The sequence below is a fragment of the Dreissena polymorpha genome, chromosome 9 (assembly GCF_020536995.1).
Source record: "Dreissena polymorpha isolate Duluth1 chromosome 9, UMN_Dpol_1.0, whole genome shotgun sequence".
Taxonomy (NCBI): Eukaryota; Metazoa; Mollusca; class Bivalvia; order Myida; family Dreissenidae; genus Dreissena; species Dreissena polymorpha.
Window position 1 is genome coordinate 62,700,321 of NC_068363.1, and position 24,317 is coordinate 62,724,637.

Sequence of the window (24,317 nt, forward strand, 5' to 3'; positions counted from 1 at the left end):
CACTTTATGCACATGCATGAAGCCTTAAGGTGTAGTCAGACTGCATAGGCTTAAGGGACAACACTTTACAACACTTTACGCACATGCATGAAGCCTTAAGGTGAAGTCAGACTGCTCAGGCTTAAGGGACAACACTTTACAACACTTTACGCACATGCATGAAGCCTTAAGGTGTAGTTAGACTGCATAAGCTTAAGGGACAACACTTTACAACACTTTACGCACATGCATGAAGCCTTAAGGTGAAGTCAGACTGCACAGGCTTAAGGGACAACACTTTACAACACTTTACGCACATGCATGAAGCCTTAAGGTGTAGTTAGACTGCATAAGCTTAAGGGACAACACTTTACAACACTTTACGCACATTCATGAAGCCTTAAGGTGAAGTCAGACTGCACAGGCTTAAGGGACAACACTTTACAACACTTTACGCACATGTATGAAGCCTCAAGGTGTAGTCAGACTGCACAGGCTTAAGGGACGACACTTTACAACACTTTACGCACATGCATGAAGCCTTAAGGTGTAGTCAGACTGCATAGGCTTAAGGGACGATACTTAACGCACATGCATGAAGCCCCATATGCCCAGAGCAATGGCCATATGGTCACATTAGTTAAGTAGCACAGTCTTGATCCGCCACAAGATTTGCTGTAAAAAGCCCTGCTTAAGTTACCTAACAAATTTGTAGATTAACTGTTTTATTATTTGTCTTAAGAAAATAAATTGAGATGAATGATTGTCAAATAGTTCTTTTAGGGACAAGGAAGGTTCAACTTACTTGTCACATATGTCCTGTACAATGCCTGTCAATGGACGGTTCTGGAAAATACAAATAAAATGCATCAACACATTGCATCATATTTACAGACTGTCACGAATTAAGCCAGTGCAGTTTGTCATTCTGGTCAGAAGCTACACCTACTGTACCCATACATGACCATGCAAACTTGCATGACTTTATAGCAGACAGGGCAGCTCCAGTCCAGACTGAGCTAATGCCTAAGCTGGTCTGGAGCTACGCTTGCCCTAAATGGCATAAGACCCATTTTTGTATGACGCATGTACATAATTTATGGCTGAGATGATGCTGCCTAGAATTAAATGGTTCACATCCTCTTGTGTGTTCAACAAACATTGAACAAAAAGGACTGATCAAAACATAATTTCAAAAAATTCTAAACTGAATGTTGTTAAAAAGTGAAGACAGTGTTAAATTTTACAAATGTTGGCGACGTATCTTTGTAGAGTAAAACACTTCTTTCTCCACTTTAAATAGCTTTCAATTTATACTAGAAATGGCGCGACAGAGGCCGACGCGCATCCCCACGCTGCATGTTTGACCCAAGGGCGACCCAGGGTTGGTAATTGGCCATGCATAGTTGAGATTGACCGTATTGTCATAAGAGAAGTTCAGTATCAATTAGAAGTGAATTGTGTAGAAATGAAGAAGTTATAGTAAAAGGCAATTTTGGGTGGGTGTGGCCTATGTGGGCGGGGCGCCCCAGGGTTGGTAATGGGGCCATGCATAGTTGAGATTGACCGTAATGTCAAAAGAGAGGTTCAGTATCAATTTGAAGTGCATCAGTGTAGAAATGAAGAAATTATAGTAAAAGGCAATTTTGGGTGGGTGTGGTTTATGTGGGCGGGGCACCCCAGGGTTGGTAATGGGGCCATGCATAATTGAGATTGACCGTATTGTCATAAGAGAGGTTCAGTATCAATTTGAAGTAAATCGGTGTAGAATTGAAGAAGTTAATGTAAAATAACCTACAAAAATGAGTGAAAATCTCTGACCTGGCCTCATCCCAACCCCCATAACTTTTGACCCAGGGGTCAGATCAAAATTCCAAATAGTGCAGGGTCGCACATATGCTCATAGCTACCATGTGTGTAAGTTTCAAGGTTCTAGTGCTAATAGTGTAGGAGGAAATAGTGGCTGGAACGGACGGACAGACGGTGGAGATAACCACAATATCCCCACGCTTTTCAAAATGTGTGAGGGATAAAAAGGTATGGTTTGTTTTTTATTGTTAATTTCATTGAAGTGAGCTTAACTTAACCTTGCAGTTAACATATAAGATTAAGACCTCAAAAAAAAAAAAAAAATGAAAAATCCAGTGTGTGTGCATTCCAAAGTTTATGAGGTCCTTCTGTGCCTGAGGCTTCATTATGGGAGGACCCAGAGGAGTGTGTCCCAGCACTCATACATAGTTAACTCCTTGACTCACGAAAGTCGGGACACATTTTTTAATTATAGCTGCAATTTTCAGCTTTTTTCTTTTAGTGAAATGTTTCAAAGCTTTGTATGGTCTGCTGTGTGTGGTGGGGAGCAGGAGTTCATGGAGGAAACACCACCTAACTGGTATGGTGACCACCAACCAGACTCACATGCTGCCAGGAACAGGGAACGAACGCGGGTCGCCTAGGTGACAAGTGTGTACATCAACCACTGCGCTGATTGGACAGCCAGTAACAGTCCAGAGTCAATAATTTAAATTTAATATCAAGAACAAACAGTTAGGTTGTTTATATTCATATATGTGTAACTTCCTTTGTCAATAATTATTTCTGGTCCATAAATCAAACAGCTAAACATGTAACACACTTCCTAGCCTACCAAAATTCATACAGTATCAAGTTATATCATACATATAAAAGCAGTTGACTATTGTAATTAGTAATTTATCAATTAGTAATACATGTACTTGACCATCAATTAATAATCCTTGACCAGTTTATAATTATATTATACATGATCGAAATGTTACATACAGAATAGTTCTGAAAGTTTCCCGCATGTGCTACTTATGTGAAAATTGACTTTAAGATCTTTATCACTATCAGCCCAGGGGAAAAATGTTATGGACTATGCATGTAATTGTGATCAACTCTTCCTGTTTGTACAAACCTGTGCAACAGTTACCCATTTATCTGCTTCAAAGCAGCGTGAAATATTTATATTTATGGGAGCACATTTAATAATACTTGCAACGTTTGTACAGGAAGAGTTGTATGATTCTCCATTATTATTTGATATCAAATTTCAACAAATTGGTACATCAGTATATTAGCTGCTGTCTTAAGGCTTTTAAAACTGATGAAACTGACTCTTGCTCTTTGCTTGGTAATGTAGCCTTAAATGGGCATGAAACCTGATCTGATGGGGCTGTAGGGATCTAATTTAGACATTAGCATATGAAAACCTTATCTAATTGGCAATGATCTTATGTAAATAATTAGCATATGAAATCTGATCTAATGGGGCTGTATGGATCTAATATAGAAAATTAATATATGAAAACGTCATCTTATAAGGGTGTATGGATGGTATGTTGATATATAATATATAAAAACTTGATCTTATCGGGGTGTATTGATGTAATGTAGAAAATGAACATATGAAAACTGATATAATTGGGGGTGAGGGGTGGGTATGGATGTAATGTACATAGTTAACATATTAAAACTTGATCTAATAGAACTATCTGGATCGAATGCAGATAATTAGCTCATGAAAACCTGATCTATGAAACATAATGTAATGCTGCAAAACAGATGTAATGTAGATCATTAGCACAGGCTAATCAGGGATAACACATTCCATTTGAATGGAATTTATCTCTTAAAGGATGTATTTCCTAAACAAAGTCCAGACTAGGTTGAAAGTGTTGTCCATGATTAGCCTGTGCTGACTGCACAGGCTTATCTGGGACAATCCTGTTTGGCACATGCATAAAGCCCCTTTTTTCCAGAGGCGAGGCGATATCAATTATGGATAAACACAAGACCCTAACCTGATCTAGTTCATACAACAAGGTGTGCTGAAAATGCATGATTGCAACTTTCTTGATATGGTCTTGGTGTTCCACTTTATATATCCGTGTAGTACGAACACCTGTTTTTTGAGAAGCTACAGTAACATCTTTCATTTCCGATTCTGAATAGAACCTTGTTTTCTCGATTTTCACAGAGGAAGCTCTTTTATTTTCCTCAACCTGGTTTCCAACAGCCTTTGACACTTCATTGTTTGTGCATGGAAAGGACTTTGATTCGTGCAGATTTTGAACACTGCGAGAACGGTCTTTTTTATTCATATTTAATGTTTGTTGTTATTTCTTTATTTATGAAATATTCAACAGTTCATCATATTTCATTAAATTTTATTTCTATGACAAAGTTGGTTTACATATTCCAAAAAGCAACTATTTCACATCACATATATTTAATATATTGTTTTCTTCACATGAGAATAAACTAACTGTTCTTTTTCTCAATTTTAAAATCTCCTTACATATTATATTTCACAAACCAGCAGCATTGAACCTGAACAAATGGAAGTGATTTTCAGAAACAGTCAATGAATGAAACAGATGGTACAAACACTATGCTTAGGAAAACAATATCATTTCAAATGAACCAATCACTTAAATGACATTTCACTTTCACATACCACAGATGCACCACATAAGGAAACTATAATATATATTGTCCTTAGTTACTTTCCTTCCAAGAGCGATTCAAAGCTAAAAATAATAACAATCCTAAATCCGGCAACAAAGCATTAAGTAAATTTAATAAATGTCAATACAATATTTTAAACAGAGTAAGGTTGTATGTAGCCAGTGATAACACTGCGTGTAGGATGTTACAAGTCAAATGGACCTTAACTTCCTGAATTTCTAAAGCAGGTCAGGTCTAAAGATCATTAAAACACATCAAATACAGATATAGTACAAGGATCGTATTCAACATTTCACATTCTCCTTACGTACTGAAACTTTACACCATTAAGAATAGTCAACCATTTTATCTTGCATATGGATTTTTTTTAAATTCCCTTTTTCCTACATTTCATATGCAATTGCAAAGAAGCAGACAATGTTTAAATATGTTCTAAAAATAAATGAAACATGCCTAAATCAAATTGGCAATAATGTCAAAACTTGTCATGATTTAAAAGATCTATATAATTAATTAGTAAAATGGTAAGAACGTCAAACAGTGATAAACACGTGCTATGTTATACATCAGAATTCAAACAATAGATTAAAACATTTTAAATGCAAAATGATCCAGTATGTGTTATCTCCTTAAAGAATATAATATAGCAATCAATAAATAAGTGCAATGGACATCGCCCGGATATTTTAATTTCATTAAATTGGGGTTGTTGGACAGAAAAAAATTACCAGAATTGTTTCGTAAAAAGGGTCACATTTCAGCTTAATTACAGGTAAGAGTTATGAAACTTTGTCAGTAACCTCACACAATGATTTTGAATACACGTGTTAAGTTTCAATTGAATACTTGTATAGAAATAGTTATATGGAAATGTTGCCCTTGTTTACCTTAACCAATTTTTGATATGGCGATGTTGCCCTTGTTAACCTTAACCAATTTTTGATATGGAGATATTGCCCTTGTTTACCTTAACCATTTTTCTAAGTTCAAAAAGAGGAATAATTATGCTAAATAGCAGGTCACGGTTATGGTACTTGGTCAGTGACCTACATGTAAGACAATGAACCTGAACAAAGTATAAAGTTTTAACTAAATACCAACGAAAGAAACAGTGATATGGAGATTGTGAATGTCTCCCTTAAACAAATCTCTTAATACAAAAAGGGACATAATTCTCCTAAATTGCAGGTCAGAGTTACCATACGCTTGGTCATCTAGTTTTAGAGGAGATTGTTTAGTAATTTTGCTATGTAAGTCTATTTAACTCTTTCAGTGCTGGAACCAAATTTTGAAGGCCTTTGAAAACAGTTTGGATCCAGATGAGTTGCCCAAGAACGTGGCGTCTCATCTGGATCCAAACTGTTTGCTATTCTGATAGTATTCTTTGAAAAAAATAGAAGAAAATGCTTATTTTAGAAATTCAGCAGACGACATTTTAGCAGACGACGAATTTCCAGGCATGCAAAGGGTTAAGTCATTTGAGCCTTGGGGCATGGCCAGATTTGATTTGAGCAAATTTAGCAGAGGACCAGTCTAGACATTTTTGGAAGTTTTCATGTTTTAAACCAGTCCTATTTTTTAGCTATGGTATCCTACAAATTTAATTAAACCAACCAATTTGATGAAAAAGGGATACCTAAGAATCATTCCTGTAAAGTTCATTAAAATCTATCATGTGATTAAGGTGGAGGTGTTAGAAGAAAAAGTTAACACACCTCACACAACTCACTCACACACTTATGGATGAGGGACAACCCAGTATCCTAACTCACTCACACACTTATGGATGAGGGACAACCCAGTATCACACAACTCACTCACACATTTATGGATGAGGGACAACCCAGTATCCTAACTCACTCACACACTTATGGATGAGGGACAACCCAGTATCCTAACTCACTCACACACTTATGGATGAGGGACAACCCAGTATCCTAACTCACTCACACACTTATGGATGAGGGACAACCCAGTATCCTAAAAACTCCCCATAAGTACTATGCCCTCAGGTCAGCAAATAAACTGGTACATAAAACATTATCTCTTTATACTATAATTAATCACTAAAAATGTTCTTGGAAAATAATCTTTCTGATGAAACACATTGTGATAGAAAGCACTTTACAAATTGGAAATGAAATGACACTTATATTACGATTAATAGTAGATAAGTCTTTGGTTGATTTTGTTGATAGCTACTGTAATGCACTATACAAATGTGAGTTTTAAATTTGTTACACTAATCATCTTTCTGAATCAGAATAATACACATAACTACCCAGGCAAATCAAAAGTTTAAGTCACTATAATAATACAATATTACCATTCAATTTATAAAAAAAATACCATAAATGTCTTGTTTGATTAACATGAAACCATACACTGATGAATATAGAGCTTGGGGGTATCAACTGGTACAAACTGAATTGTATATATCTGGTAATAGTTAACTCTTTCAGTGCTGGAACCGAATTTTGAAGGCTTTTGAAAACAGTTTGGATCCAGATGAGACGCCACAGAACATGGCGTCTCATCAGGATCCACACTGTTTCCTATTCTGATAGTATTCTTTGAAAAAAAATGAAGAAAATGCTAACTTTAGAAATTCTGGAGACAACATTTAAGCAGACGACAAATTTCCCAGCATGCAAAGGGTTAAGTACATACACAGGTCATCTTTATTTCAGACTAAGTGAATATTTAGTTTCTGTCAAAAGTTGTGTCATTTCATAAAATAATATTTACCACACCACTCTATTTCTAACCAGAATCATCTAAATAATTAAATACATGTAAGGTTAATATATTTCCTTACAATGACAACTTCCTGGTTATGTAAACCTTACATATACATTTAAACCAAACACAGAACAGAACGATTGCATTTCAAGGGAGGTAAGCTATTTGTTAACATGTTATTAATACCCCTGCTCGTGATTTCTGGAGCAAGAACATGTTTTATATATCAAATGTAAACTGCTTAACTAAAGAGAGCCAACTTGTGATAATCCAAGGGCCATAATTTGAGAAATCCAGGGAGAATAAAGCTTATAATATATTGCGGAATATATTGTTACTTTAAAGATAATGATAAGGTTATAGTCGGATAAGGGAATACCTGCACATCTTAGGCTGACTTTATGCCAATCATTCTGTTCAATCTAAGAATGTAACCAAGGAATACTGATTTATTTCCTTCAATTTAAGTCCTTATTTTGGTATGGGAGGAGACCATATTGGATAAAATGGTTGCTCAGAAAAGTCCTAAAGGTCTAGGTGGGATTCGAACTAGAGTCTTCAAAATTCCATAGCAGTGCTGCAGTAACCCAACCATTGGACCACTGCTTCCCCCTTGTGAATATGTTGTCTAACCAGTAACCCAACCATTGGACCACTGCTACCCCCTTGTGAATATGTTGTCTAACCAGTAACCCAACCATTGGACCACTGCTACCCCCTTGTGAATATGTTGTCTAACCAGTAACCCAACCATTGGACCACTGCAAACCCCCTTGTGAATATGTTGTCTAACCAGTAACCCAACCATTGGACCACTGCTACCCCCTTGTGAATATGTTGTCTAACCAGTAACCCAACCATTGGACCACTGCTACCCCCTTGTGAATATGTTGTCTAACCAGTAACCCAACCATTGGACCACTGCTTCCCCCTTGTGAATATGTTGTCTAACCAGTAACCCAACCATTGGACCACTGCTTCCCCCTTGTGAATATGTTGTCTAAACAGTAACCCAACCATTGGACCACTGCTACCCCCTTGTGAATATGTTGTCTAACCAGTAACCCAACCATTGGACCACTGCTTCCCCCTTGTGAATATATTGTCTAACGAGTAACCCAACCATTGGACCACTGCTACCCCCTTGTGAATATGTTGTCTAACCAGTAACCCAACCATTGGACCACTGCTACCCCCTTGTGAATATGTTGTCTAACCAGTAACCCAACCATTGGACCACTGCTTCCCCCCTGTGAATATGTTGTCTAACCAGTAACCCAACCATTGGACCACTGCTACCCCCTTGTGAATATGTTGTCTAACCAGTAACCCAACCATTGGACCACTGCTACCCCCTTGTGAATATGTTGTCTAACCAGTAACCCAACCATTGGACCACTGCTACCCCCTTGTGAATATGTTGTCTAACCAGTAACCCAACCATTGGACCGCTGCTACCCCCTTGTGAATATGTTGTCTAACCAGTAACCCAACCATTGGACCACTGCTACCCCCTTGTCAATATGTTGTCTAACCAGTAACCCAACCATTGGACCACTGCTAACCCTAGTGAATATGTTGTCTAACCAGTAACTCAACCATTGGACCACTGCTACCCCCTTGTGAATATGTTGTCTAACCAGTAACCCAACCATTGGACCACTGCTACCCCCTTGTGAATATGTTGTCTAAACAGTAAACCATCCATTGGACCACTGCTACCCCCTTGTGAATATGTTGTCTAACCAGTAACCCATCCATTGGGCAACTGCTACCCCCTTGTGAATATGTTGTCTAACCAGTAACCCAACCATTGGACCACTGCTACCCCCTTGTGAATATGTTGTCTAACCAGTAACCCAACCAATGGACCACTGCTACCCCCTTGTGAATATGTTGTCTAACCAGTAACCCATCCATTGGACCACTGCTACCCCCTTGTGAATATGTTGTCTAACCAGTAACCCATCCATTGGACCACTGCTACCCCCTTGTGAATATGTTGTCTAACCAGTAACCCAACCATTGGACCACTGCTACCCCCTTGTGAATATGTTGTCTAACCAGTAACCCAACCATTGGACCACTGCTTCCCCCCTGTGAATATGTTGTCTAACCAGTAACCCAACCATTGGACCACTGCTACCCCCTTGTGAATATGTTGTCTAACCAGTAACCCAACCATTGGACCACTGCTACCCCCTTGTGAATATGTTGTCTAACCAGTAACCCAACCATTGGACCACTGCTACCCCCTTGTGAATATGTTGTCTAACCAGTAACCCAACCATTGGACCACTGCTACCCCCTTGTCAAAATGTTGTCTAACCAGTAACCCAACCATTGGACCACTGCTACCCCCTTGTGAATATGTTGTCTAACCAGTAACCCAACCATTGGACCACTGCTACCACCTAGTGAATATGTTGTCTAACCAGTAACCCAACCATTGGACCACTGCTACCCCCTTGTGCATATGTTGTCTAACAAGTAACCCAACCATTGGACCACTGCTTCCCCCCTGTGAATATGTTGTCTAACCAGTAACCCAACCATTGGACCACTGCTACCCCCTTGTGAATATGTTGTCTAACCAGTAACCCATCCATTGGACCACTGCTACCCCCTTGTGAATATGTTGTCTAACCAGTAACCCAACCATTGGACCACTGCTACCCCCTAGTGAATATGTTGTCTAACCAGTAACCCAACCATTGGACCACTGCTACCCCCTTGTGAATATGTTGTCTAACCAGTAACCCAACCATTGGACCACTGCTACCCCCTTGTGAATATGTTGTCTAAACAGTAAACCATCCATTGGACCACTGCTACCCCCTTGTGAATATGTTGTCTAACCAGTAACCCATCCATTGGACAACTGCTACCCCCTTGTGAATATGTTGTCTAACCAGTAACCCAACCATTGGACCACTGCTATACCCCTTGTGAATATGTTGTCTAACCAGTAACCCAACCAATGGACCACTGCTACCCCCTTGTGAATATGTTGTCTAAACAGTAACCCATCCATTGGACCACTGCTACCCCCTTGTGAATATGTTGTCTAACCAGTAACCCATCCATTGGACCACTGCTACCCCCTTGTGAATATGTTGTCTAACCAGTAACCCAACCATTGGACCACTGCTACCCCCTTGTGAATATGTTGTCTAACCAGTAACCCAACCATTGGACCACTGCTTCCCCCCTGTGAATATGTTGTCTAACCAGTAACCCAACCATTGGACCACTGCTACCCCCTTGTGAATATGTTGTCTAACCAGTAACCCAACCATTGGACCACTGCTACCCCCTTGTGAATATGTTGTCTAACCAGTAACCCAACCATTGGACCACTGCTACCCCCTTGTGAATATGTTGTCTAACCAGTAACCCAACCATTGGACCACTGCTACCCCCTTGTCAAAATGTTGTCTCTAACCAGTAACCCAACCATTGGACCACTGCTACCCCCTTGTGAATATGTTGTCTAACCAGTAACCCAACCATTGGACCACTGCTACCACCTAGTGAATATGTTGTCTAACCAGTAACCCAACCATTGGACCACTGCTACCCCCTTGTGAATATGTTGTCTAACAAGTAACCCAACCATTGGACCACTGCTACCCCCTTGTGAATATGTTGTCTAACCAGTAAACCATCCATTGGACCACTGCTTCCCCCTTGTGAATATGTTGTCTAACCAGTAACCCATCCATTGGACAACTGCTACCCCCTTGTGAATATGTTGTCTAACCAGTAACCCAACCATTGGACCACTGCTACCCGCTTGTGAATATGTTGTCTAACCAGTAACCCAACCATTGGACCACTGCTACCCCCTTGTGAATATGTTGTCTAACCAGTAACCCATCCATTGGACCACTGCTACCCCCTTGTGAATATGTTGTCTAACCAGTAACCCATCCATTGGACCACTGCTACCCCATTGTGAATATGTTGTCTAACCAGTAACCCAACCATTGGACCACTGCCACCCCCTTGTGAATATGTTGCCTAACCAGTAACCCAACCATTGTACCACCGCTACCCCCTTGTGAATATGTTGTCTAACCAGTAACCCAACCATTGGACCACTGCTACCCCCTTGTGAATATGTTGTCTAACCAGTAACCCAACCATTGGACCACTGCTACCCCCTTGTGAATATGTTGTCTAACCAGTAACCCAACCATTGGACCACTGCTACCCCCCTTGTGAATATGTTGTCTAACCAGTAACCCCAACCATTGGACCACTGCTACCCCCTTGTGAATATGTTGTCTAACCAGTGACCCAACCATTGGACCACTGCTACCCCCTTGTGAATATGTTGTCTAACCAGTAACCCATCCATTGGACCACTGCTACCCCCTTGTGAATATGTTGTCTAACCAGTAACCCAACCATTGGACCACTGCTACCACCTTGTGAATATGTTGTCTAACCAGTAACCCAACCATTGGACCACTGCCACCCCCTTGTGAATATGTTGTCTAACCAGTAACCCATCCATTGGACCACTGCTACCCCCTTGTGAATATGTTGTCTAACCAGTAACCCATCCATTGGACCACTGCTACCCCCTTGTGAATATGTTGTCTAACCAGTAACCCAACCATTGGACCACTGCTACTCCCTTGTGAATATGTTGTCTAACCAGTAACCCAACCATTGGACCACTGCTACCCCCTTGTGAATATGTTGTCTAACCAGTTACCCATCCATTGGACCACTGTTACCCCCTTGTGAATATGTTGTCTAACCAGTAACCCAACCATTGGACCACTGCTTCCCCCTTGTGAATATTTTGTCTAACCAGTAACCCAACCATTGGACCTCTGCTACCCCCTTGTGAATATGTTGTTTAACCAGTAACACAACCATTGGACCACTGCTACCCCCTTGTGAATATGTTGTCTAACCAGTAACCCAACCATTGGACCACTGCTACCCCCCTTGTGAATATGTTTGTCTAACCAGTAACCCAACCATTGGACCACTGCTACCCCCTTGTGAATATGTTGTCTAACCAGTAACCCAACCATTGGACCACTGCTACCCCCTTGTGAATATGTTGTCTAACCAGTAACCCAACCATTGGACCACTGCTACCCCCTTGTGAATATGTTGTCTAACCAGTAACCCAACCATTGGACCACTGCTACCCCCTTGTGAATATGTTGTCTAACCAGTAACCCAACCATTGGACCACTGCTACCCCCTTGTGAATATGTTGTCTAACCAGTAACCCATCCATTGGACAACTGCTTACCCCTTGTGAATATGTTGTCTAACCAGTAACCCAACCATTGGACCACTGCTACCCCCTTGTGAATATGTTGTCTAACCAGTAACCCAACCATTGGACCACTGCTACCCCCTTGTGAATATGTTGTCTAACCAGTAACCCATCCATTGGACAACTGCTACCCCCTTGTGAATATGTTGTCTAACCAGTAACCCAACCATTGGACCACTGCTACCCCATTGTGAATATGTTGTCTAACCAGTAACCCACCCATTGGACCACTGCTACCCCCTTGTGAATATGTTGTCTAACCAGTAACCAAACCATTGGACCACTGCTACCCCATTGTGAATATGTTGTCTAACCAGTAACCCAACCATTGACCACTGCTACCCCCTTGTGAATATGTTGTCTAACCAGTAACCCAACCATTGGACCACTGCTACCCCCTTGTGAATATGTTGTCTAACCAGTAACCCAACCATTGGACCACTGCTACCCCCTTGTGAATATGTTGTCTAACCAGTAACCCAACCATTGGACCACTGCCCCCCCCCCCTTGTGAATATGTTGTCTAACCAGTAACCCAACCATTGGACCACTGCTACCCCCCTTGTGAATATGTTGTCTAACCAGTAACCCAACCATTGGACCACTGCTACCCCCCTTGTGAATATGTTGTCTAACCAGTAACCCATCCATTGGACCACTGCTTCCCCCTTGTGAATATGTTGTCTAACCAGTAACCCATCCATTGGACCACTGCTACCCCCTTGTGAATATGTTGTATAACCAGTAACCCAACCATTGGACCACTGCTACCCCCTTGTGAATATGTTGTCTAACCAGTAACCCAACCATTGGACCACTGCTACCCCCTTGTGAATATGTTGTCTAACCAGTAACCCAACCATTGGACCACTGCTACCCCCTTGTGAATATTTGTCTAACCAGTAAACCAACCATGGACCACTGCTACCCCTATGTGGAATATGTTGTCTAACCAGTAACCCAACCATTGGACCACTGCCTAACCCCTTGTGAATATGTTGTCTAACCAGTAACCCAACCATTGGAACCACTGCTACCCCCTTGTGAATATGTTGTCTAAACAGTAACCAACCATTGGACCACTGCTACCCCCTTGTGAATATGTTGTCTAACCAGTAACCCATCCATTGGACCACTGCTACCCCTTGTGAATATGTTTGTCTAACCAGTAACCCAACCATTGGACCACTGCTTACTACCCCCTTGTGAATATGTTGTCTAACCAGTAACCCAACCATTGGACCACTGCTACCCCTGTGAATATGTTGTCTAACCAGTAACCCATCCATTGGACACTGCTACCCCCCCTTGTGAATATGTTGTCTAACCATACCCATCCATTGGACCACTGCTACCCCCTTGTGAATATGTTGTCTAACCAGTAACCCACCATTGGACCACTGCTACCCCCTTGTGAATATGTTGTCTAACCAGTAACCCAACCATTGGACCACTGCTACCCCCTTGTGAATATGTTGTCTAACCAGTAACCCAACCATTGGACCACTGCTACCCCCTTGTGAATATGTTGTCTAACCAGTAACCCAACCATTGGACCACTGCTACCCCCTTGTGAATATGTTGTCTAACCAGTAACCCAACCATTGGACCACTGCTACCCCCTTGTGAATATGTTGTCTAACCAGTAACCCAACCATTGGACCACTGCTACCCCCTTGTGAATATGTTGTCTAACCAGTAACCCAACCATTGGACCACTGCTACCCCCTTGTGAATATGTTGTCTAACCAGTAACCCAACCATTGGACCACTGCTACCCCCTTGTGAATATGTTGTCTAACCAGTAACCCAACCATTGGACCACTGCTACCCCCTTGTGAATATGTTGTCTAACCAGTAACCCAACCATTGGACCACTGCTACCCCCTTGTGAATATGTTGTCTAACCAGTAACCCAACCATTGGACCACTGCTACCCCTTGTATGTTAACCAGTAACCCACCCATGGGACCACTGCTTACCCCCTTGTGAATATGTTGTCTAACCAGTAACCCACCATTGGACCACTGCTACCCCTTGTGAATATGTTGTCTAACCAGTAACCCAACCATTGGACCACTGCTATCCCCCTTGTGAATATGTTGTCTAACCAGTAACCCAACCATTGGACCACTGCTACCCCCTTGTGAATATGTTGTCTAACCAGTAACCCAACCATTGGACCACTGCTACCCCCTTGTGAATATGTTGTCTAACCAGTAACCCAACCATTGGACCACTGCTACCCCATTGTGAATATGTTGTCTAACCAGTAACCCAACCATTGGACCACTGCTACCCCCTTGTGAATATGTTGTCTAACCAGTAACCCAACCATTGGACCACTGCTACCCCATTGTGAATATGTTGTCTAACCAGTACCCAACCATTGGACCACTGCTACCCCCTTGTGAATATGTTGTCTAACCAGTAACCCAACCATTGAACCACTGCTACCCCCCTTGTGAATATGTTGTCTAACCAGTAACCCAACCATTGGACCACTGCTACCCCCTTGTGAATATGTTGTCTAACCAGTAACCCAACCATTGGACCACTGCTTCCCCCCTGGTGAATATGTTGTCTAACCAGTAACCCAACCATTGGACCACTGCTACCCCCTTGTGAATATGTTGTCTAACCAGTAACCCACCATTGGACCACTGCTACCCCCTTGTGAATATGTTGTCTAACAAGTAACCCATCCATTGGACCACTGCTCCCCCCTTGTGAATATGTTGTCTAACCAGTAACCCAACCATTGGACCACTGCTACCCCTTGTGAATATGTTGTCTAACCAGTAACCAATCCATTGGACCACTGCTACCCCCTTGTGAATATGTTGTCTAACCAGTAACCCAACCATTGGACCACTGCTACCCCTTGTGAATATGTTGTCTAACCAGTAACCAAACCATTGGACCACTGCTACCCCCTTGTGAAATGTTGTAACCAGTAACCCCAACCATGGACCACTGCTTCCCCCTCTGTGAATATGTTGTCTAACCAGTAACCCAACCATTGGACCACTGCTACCCCCTTGTGAATATGTTGTCTAACCAGTAACCCAACCATTGGACCACTGCTTACCCCCCTTGTGAATATGTTGTCTAACCAGTAACCCCAACCATTGGACCACGCTACCCCTTGTGAATATGTTGTCCTAACCAGTAACCCAACCATTGGACACTGCTACCCCCTTGTGAATATGTTGTCTAACCAGTAACCCAACCATTGGACCACTGCTACCCCCCTTGTGATATGTTGTCTAACCCGTAACCCAACCATTGGACCACTGCACCCCTTGTGAATAGTTGTCTAACCAGTAACCAATCCATGGACCACTGCTACCCCTTGTGAATATGTTGTCCTAACCAGTAACCAACATTGGACCACTGCTAACCCCTGTGAATATGTGTTCTAACCAGTAACCAATCCATTGGACCACTGCTACCCCCTTGTGAATATGTTGTCTAACCAGTAACCCCACCATTGGACCACTGCTACCCCCTTGTGAATATGTTGTCAACCAGTAACCCAACCATTGGACCACTGCTACCCCCTTGTGAATATGTTGTCTAACCAGTAACCCAACCATTGGACCACTGCTTACCCCTTGTGAATATGTTGTCTAACCAGTAACCCAACCATTGGACCACTGCTACCCCCTTGTGAATATGTTGTCTAACCAGTAACCCAACCATTGGACCACTGCTACCCCCTTGTGAATATGTTGTCTAACCAGTAACCCAACCATTGGACCACTGCTACCCCCTTGTGAATATGTTGTCTAACCAGTAACCCAACCATTGGACCACTGCTACCCCCTTGTGAATATGTTGTCTAACCAGTAACCCAACCATTGGACCACTGCTCCCCCTTGTGAATATGTTGTCTAACCAGTAACCCAACCATTGGACCACTGCTACCCCCTTGTGAATATGTTGTCTAACCAGTAACCCAACCATTGGACCACTGCTACCCCCTTGTGAATATGTTGTCTAACCAGTAACCCAATCCATTGGACCACTGCTTCCCCCTTGTGAATATGTTGTCTAACCAGTAACCCAACCATTGGACCACTGCTACCCCCTTGTGAATATGTTGTCTAACCAGTAACCAATCCATTGGACCACTGCTACCCCCTTGTGAATATGTTGTCTAACCAGTAACCCAACAATTGGACCACTGCTACCCCCGTGTGAATATGTTGTCTAACCAGTAACCAATCCATTGGACCACTGCTACCCCCTTGTGAATATGTTGTCTAACCAGTAACCCAACCATTGGACCACTGCTTACCCCCTTGTGAATATGTTGTCTAACCAGTAACCCAACCATTGGACCACTGCTACCCCCTTGTGAATATGTTGTCTAACCAGTAACCCAACCATTGGACCACTGCTACCCCCTTGTGAATATGTTGTCTAACCAGTAACCCATCCATTGGACCACTGCTACCCCCTTGTGAATATGTTGTCTAACCAGTAACCAATCCATTGGACCACTGCTACCCCCTTGTGAATATGTTGTCTATCTAGTAACCCAACCATTGGACCACTGCTACCCCCTTGTGAATATGTTGTCTAACCAGTAACCCAACCATTGGACCACTGCTACCCCCTTGTGAATATGTTGTCTAACTAGTAACCCAACCATTGGACCACTGCTTCCCCTTGTGAATATGTTGTCTAACTAGTAACCCAACCATTGGACCACTGCTACCCCCTTGTGAATATGTTGTCTACCAGTAACCCAACCATTGGACCACTGCTACCCCCTTGTGAATATGTTGTCTAACTAGTAACCCAACCATTGGACCACTGCTTCCCCCTTGTCAATATGTGGTCTTACCAGTTACCCAACCATTGGACCACTGCTACCCCCTTGTGAATATGTTGTCTAACCAGTAACCCAACCATTGGACCACTGCTTCCCCCTTGTGAATATGTTGTCTAACTAGTAACCCAACCATTGGACCACTGCAACCCCCTTGTGAATATGTTGTCTAACCAGTAACCCAACCATTGGACCACTGCTACCCCCTTGTGAATATGTTGTCTAACTAGTAACCCAACCATTGGACCACTGCTTCCCCCTTGTCAATATGTTGTCTAACCAGTAACCCAACCATTGGACCACTGCTACCCCCTTGTGAATATGTTGTCTAACCAGTAACCCAACCATTGGACCACTGCTACCCCCGTGTGAATATGTTGTCTAACCAGTAACCCAACCATTGGACCACTGCTTCCCCCTTGTGAATATGTTGTCTAACCAGTAACCAATCCATTGGACCACTGCTTCCCCCTTGTCAATATGTTGTCTAACCAGTAACCCAACCATTGGACCACTGCTACCCCCTTGTCAATATGTTGTCTAACCAGTAACCCAACCATTGGACCACTGCTTCCCCCTTGTCAATATGTTGTCTAACCATTAACCCAACCATTGGACCACTGCTACCCCCTTGTGAATATGTTGTCTAACCAGTAACCCAACCATTGGACCACTGCTTCCCCCTTGTGAATATGTTGTCTAACTAGTAACCCAACCATTGGACCACTGCTACCCCCTTGTGAATATGTTGTCTAACCAGTAACCCATCCATTGGACCACTGCTACCCCCCTTGTGAATATGTTGCCTAACCAGTAACCCAACCATTGGACCACTGCTTCCCCCTTGTCAATATGTTGTCTAACCAGTAACCCAACCATTGGACCACTGCTTCCCCCCTTGTCAATATGTTGTCTAACTAGTAACCCAACCATTGGACCACTGCTACCCCCTTGTGAATATGTTGTCTAACCAGTAACCCAACCATTGGACCACTGCTTCCCCCTTGTCAATATGTTGTCTAACTTTTGAGCCCCGCTCTGGGAAAGCAGACTTAATCTGTGTGCAATCAGTGTTAACATACATCAATGTGCAGTCTCCAAGGTTACCCTGTGAGGACAGCACAGGCTTCTCTGGAAAAATTTTACATTAAGCCCAGTTTTCCCAGAACAAGGCTCATGCTAATCTGTTTACGCTTCTGCAAAATAAGATAGAAAATGCATTTAACATAAACTCCTTAAGTTTAGGGAATAAATGTAGTTTGAGATCAACCGATTATGTCTCATTATGTAGACAAATTTAACCTGGGTCAATATTAACTGACCTATTTTCAGATCATTTAGGACTACAAGTAAAGAATATGTTAAAACGAGTGTTCTAAGCTATATGTACCTTTGCTTTAAATATTAATCTGAGAACACTAACATCAACAGCATCTCACATATTTGCGAATGCAGAGGTAGTTCTGCTTGTGTATAATTTTGTTTTTTATTTTCAAGTTTAAGAACAGTACGGTGAATATAAGCCAGTTGTCAAAATTGAAAAGCATTCCAGGTTATTTTAAAATATACCCAAAATATAAATATTTACAAATTACTGTCACTTGGGTGGAACATTTGAATGGAAAGTCTATCTTTTCAACCAGTCTTTGAACATAATCTGGTTCATATGTTGTTGTTTATCACAAATAAAATTTTCATTCAGAGCTACACATTCTGTATAAGAAAGGGAAACTGTTTTAGCATTGAATACATCATCATAAAGTTGAGTAAATTGCATACTTTAAGAAACATTCAACTAAATTTTTGTCCCAGATGTCTTTCTGAATGTCCAGCTATCCATTAATGTCTGTTGAGCGTAGTTATGAGGAAACTGGGCTTTATGCATGGACATAAAGCTTCGTCTCAGATAAGCCTAGGAAGTCTGCACAGGCTTATCAGGAACGACAGTTTCTCCCTAGGTTGGATTTTTGTGAAGAGAGGAATTGCTTTAAACAAATTTTGTTATAAAAGCAGAAAGTGTTTTCCCCAATGAGCCCGCACAGGCTTATCTGAGACAACATTTTAGACACAAGCATTAAGCCCACTTTTTTGAGAACAAGGCTCAATTATCTATGACGCACTGTAGAGGGTCAGTGTGACTGCCATGGGGTGCCAGTACACAGGGATATAATAATTGTGAGCCTAATAAATAACTTAGTTGGATGTACAGAAACACTCTGAGGGACTACACACAATGCAGCCTCAAGCGCTGACAGACCTTACAATCTTAGAAATACACACTTAACCTACCTCTCCCCACAAACGCACAGCAGCCATCCCCCCACGCACCTACAACCACCAACACCCACATAAAACACTGATAAACACACACACAAACCCATCTATCACAACACATGAAGTAGGTGAAATAAATAAAGCTTAAACTAGGCCTTAAGGAGAACATTCGTACCTGATCAAGTTCCAGGAACAGGGCCTGCTGCCCGGGCATCGTCACGGCAACCTTTTTCATGTTCTCGGAATGACCTCTTGACCCCGTTGACGCACGATTATTGGCCATCAGAATGAGGTCAACATTGGCTAGTCAGATCTTGATTGGATGAGATTAACTTCTCTGAAAAGGAATAGGGATAAATGAGAGCAATTTTTTCTGAGTCCTTAGGGAAGGGGGTTGGTGCCTATTGGGTGGGGAAAAATAGCAGATTAAGGTCTAAAAATTGGAATTATTGTGTTAAAATGCCATCAAAGGCTATAAGTATGATTCGTTTTATAATACTATATTACTTTGACCCAGTGCTCCAGCTAGGATTTGAAAAGGGCGGGGGGGGGGGGGCTATTTTGACAAAAGGGCACTTTCAAAGGGCAGAACTTTGTCAAGAGGGCACTTTTTAGCGTATGCTCCCTGCTGCATATTTATTTTTATGTTTTTAATAATTGTTAGAATATTATTGCAATTATTATTAAACCATGCGAATAAAATGTTTATCATGAGGAATAAAATAATTACAATGTTATAAGATATTAATAAATTGTAGAATGTTTTTAAACAAGAGGGCCATGATGGCCCTGAATCGCTCACCTGACTAACCTTGCCACATCAACTTAAATTCTATCAGCCCATATACAATCCCAAGCCAGATGTCATTAATTAATACATTCTGACAAAATTTCATTAAGATGTGATGAAAACTGTGACCTCTTTCATCTACACAGGGTTTTACTAGCATTGGCCCGGTGACCTAATTTTTGACCCCAGATCAGATGACCCATATACGATCAGGGCTCCCCCTGGCCCAAAAAATTCTATAGCCAACATTTTAGCCAAATGTAATTTTTTTTAGCCAAATTTTAGAAACTGTAGCCAAAGTTTTAGCAAAGCATAAGGAAGTCTAGGTTAAGGGGTGTAGAAGAAGAAACTACAAAACAAAGCTTTAATATGTTTATTACTATAATGATCATGTGTGCATTACAAAAATAAACAGTTTACAACAAACCATTTATAGAAGAACATACATCATAACTCAAGCACATGTTCATAAAATAAGAATATTATAAATTACATGAGCACATGATATCCTGAACATAGATTTTAGCAGAAGGCCATAATCCACATCATGTGTGCATAACAAAAAAAACAACAGTACAACACAACATTTATAGATATACACACATCATAACTCAAGCACATGTTCATAAAATAAGCACATGATAAATTTACATTGCATGAGCACACAGGGGTTTTTCAGCACTGTCTGTGCATCCGGAAAACGGAGGCACTCCCAAAGCAAACGGACCCGATCCCAAACCGAATTTTTTTTTTTTCCCCCAATTTCCAAAAAAAAAAAAAAAATTTTTTTTTTTTTTTTAAGAATGAAGTGTCTTATAACTTGTGTGAGTAACCAGTGTTTGTTTTGGTAAAAATATCTGCTATAAGGTTTTGACTGTTCGGTTCTTATCTCAGAATGTAACTGTAACTGAAAAACAAAACTGCAGTACTTGAATAAACCTTGAACATGCCCAATATTGCATCTGTTTATTTAAAGAAGTCAAAATAACAAATAAAAACAAATTTATTTGTTAAACCACTGAATTATTTAAGCATGATAAATTCACAATTTTTTCCCAAATGAGCCGTTTCATCGAAGCAAAAATTCCCAAAATGGCCAATTTTGTCGATAAAAAATTCCCAATTTAGTCACACTCCTTTTCCCAAAATTTGGCAGAAAAAACCCTGGCACATGATATCCTGAACATACATTTTAGCAGAAGGCCATAATCCATCTCAACTTCAATGAAGCCCAAATCTTGAAAGCACGTTTGAAATCAAACTTTTCCATTGGTGGGCTGTCTATGGACAAAATCAACAAGTTCTCCAAGTTTTCAATTTTAATAGAATTTCTGAGATGTTGGATGTCAATTCCCTTTCTACCAAGCAAATTAACTACATTCTCATATATGCTCTCTGCATTTGCTCTTTGAAGTTCAGCCACACCTAAAAAGTAAGTATGTGGCAAAGCCATTCCAAACTCATCAGGTTCCAAAAGTCTAACATAGGTCACTAAATTTTGTTTCACTGAAATGTCTGTACTCTCATCAATCTGGATACTGTACTTGCATGATGTCTGTATCTTCTGGAGAAGATCACTCCTCAGAACGTCTGCCATACAGTTTTGAAATTCCGACACACTGGAGCTGTGTTCATATGACGTGTGGCTGTCAACTCGAAGGTCATTGAGCTGGGTTGCACCCTGAAAATATATTAATACAAATTTGCATCCTGAAAATATAATTTATGATTTCAAGTATATTTTGCTCAATATTTGTAGCAAACTTAAACAAAATCAAATTTTATCAATCAATTTAAAACAAATCAAATTTGTTTTAAAGATGTTTTATTTATTTTTTTACCTGCAAGACACACAATCTGTTCAGGTCTTGAACCAGCGATGATGCGAGAGTATGTTGTGCAGCAAAGTACACATTAGTCATAGCCGACACTACAGCCGCTTCACTTTTGGATATTGCTGCAGCCTGCGCATTTGTCATTGATGTTTTCAGACTTCAAGCTTGTGAGGCCTCTTTGTGATCTGAAATAAACAAAATTAAAAATGCTAAATTTCAAAACAAAAAGCTCATTTTGAAAAGTGTCAATATATATTTATTATTAACATAACAAAATATTATTGTTATTTTTAATATATAATTAATAATATTAAAATTGTTCATGTATATTCATTTTAATATTGATTGTCATTCTTTTTTAGTACCTTTTGATTTTTCGTGTTTTGAAATGTTGTCATTTTTCAACATACTACACTCGAAGTGAATGAATTTGATTTTTGAAACTGTATGCATATTTTGCAATACGTCGTTTTTGATTTTGCATTATAGTCTAACCACTTGAGTTTCGAAAGTCAAACATCTTTGAATGATCTATTATCAGATTTGATTTTTTTTAGAGAGTGTCATTAGATTCGTCAGAGTCCAAAGGACGCTTATTGCCTATGGTCGTCATAATGGCAGTCTCAATTTCCGACACTTTCGCCGAAAATGTCAAGGGTTTCAATTGTAACACATTTAGCCTTTAGTCATTACAAACATTACAAACTTCTCAAATTAAAATCAATTATCAACTTCTTTACTTACAATCATTGTGTGACTAAGTTGATAATTCGCTAACGGCTTTTACTCAAATTGATTGAAATTGGCAGCAATCTTTAATCTTTAATCAGATGTTATTGTTTATTTAAGCCAATAAGATGTACGATTACATCATTGTTTTGTTTTCACACCAGTCATTTTCCTTTGTTTTGATGACCGGTTCTGACTGGTGTTAATGCCGACTGCGTATCAATTTTTCGGGTCAATAACACGGCGATGTATTGAAGCACAGTCTACAGCTGAAAGAGTTTATTATCTGGGACTGCATTTGTCAGGAAAAAAACGATTACGGTATTTAATTCGCTGAATTTGCTAAACTTTCGCCATTGGCAAACAGCAGCGGGAGCCCTGTAACGATTCAAAATCAGTTATTATCAGGATAAACATTCTGACCATATTTCATTAAGATCAGATGAAAACTATGACCTCTATTGTCTTCACAAGGTTTTTCTATGATCTGATCTAGTGACCTAGTTTTTGACCCTAGATGACCCAAATACAATCCAAACCCAGATTTCATCAAGATAAACATTGTGACCAAATTTCATAAAGATTGGATGAAAACGGTGACCTCCATTGTCTACACAAGGTTTTTCTATTATTTGACCTAGTGACCTAGTTTTTGACCCCAGATGACCCAAATACAATCCCAACCCAGATTTCATCAAGATAAACATTCTGACCAAATTCATAAAGATTGGATGAAAACTGTAACCTCTATTGTCTACACAAGGTTTTTATATTATTTGACCTAGTGACCTAGTTTTTGACCCCAGATGACCCAAATACAATCCCAACCCAGATTTCATCAAGAAAAACATTCTGACCAAATTTCATAAAGATTGGATGAAAACTGTGACCTCTACTGTCTACACAAACAAATTATTGACGGACACACGGACACACACATGCACACACAACGGACGCCGGACATCACACGGTCACATAAGCTCACCATGTCAATTCGTGACAGGTGAGCTAAAAATACATAATAGTATTTTTTAATAATAAAAAGGCAGGGCGGGGCACCAGAAGGGCAGAGTGGGGCTTCAGGAGGGCAAGGGGCGGCGCCCTTCCATTTAGGCACAGCTGGAGAACTGTTGACCTTTATTGTATACAAATGAATTCCAGATATCATACCAACACAGTTAATTTTGTTTCATTTTTTAATTACATTAAGCTGGTTTCCCTATGCAGCTATATGACTTGAACATAAGTAAATATAGCATTGACAACTTGACAACACTTAGTTATCAATTTTAAAGTATTTTGGTGCAAAAACTTTAACACACCAATTTCCCA

At 40.6% G+C, this 24,317-nt stretch overlaps 2 protein-coding genes across 4 annotated transcripts in view; both read right to left on the reverse strand.

Annotated features, from left to right (window-relative positions):
* LOC127844768 (engulfment and cell motility protein 2-like) overlaps positions 1–24,317 on the reverse strand; it is an 88,513-nt gene that overhangs the window by 63,563 nt on the left and 633 nt on the right. For 2 of the 3 annotated variants that reach the window (XM_052375230.1, XM_052375232.1), the window contains exons 2-3: positions 19,807–19,968; positions 785–825 (exon numbers count right to left, since the gene is read on the reverse strand). In XM_052375230.1, the coding sequence (XP_052231190.1) occupies positions 785–825; positions 19,807–19,914 (149 nt within the window). In that variant the 5' untranslated portion in view covers positions 19,915–19,968. Of the gene's footprint in view, positions 1–784; positions 826–3,800; positions 4,619–19,806; positions 19,969–24,317 lie in introns of those variants that run through there. The other variant, XM_052375229.1, reaches the window with a different exon arrangement.
* Positions 21,249–22,460, reverse strand: LOC127844772 (uncharacterized). Its single transcript, XM_052375238.1, has 2 exons — positions 22,263–22,460; positions 21,249–22,102 (listed from the first exon to the last, which is right to left on the reverse strand). The coding sequence occupies exons 1-2, from the start codon at positions 22,398–22,400 to the stop codon at positions 21,614–21,616; spliced, it is 627 nt and encodes a 208-aa protein (XP_052231198.1). The 5' UTR covers positions 22,401–22,460; the 3' UTR covers positions 21,249–21,613.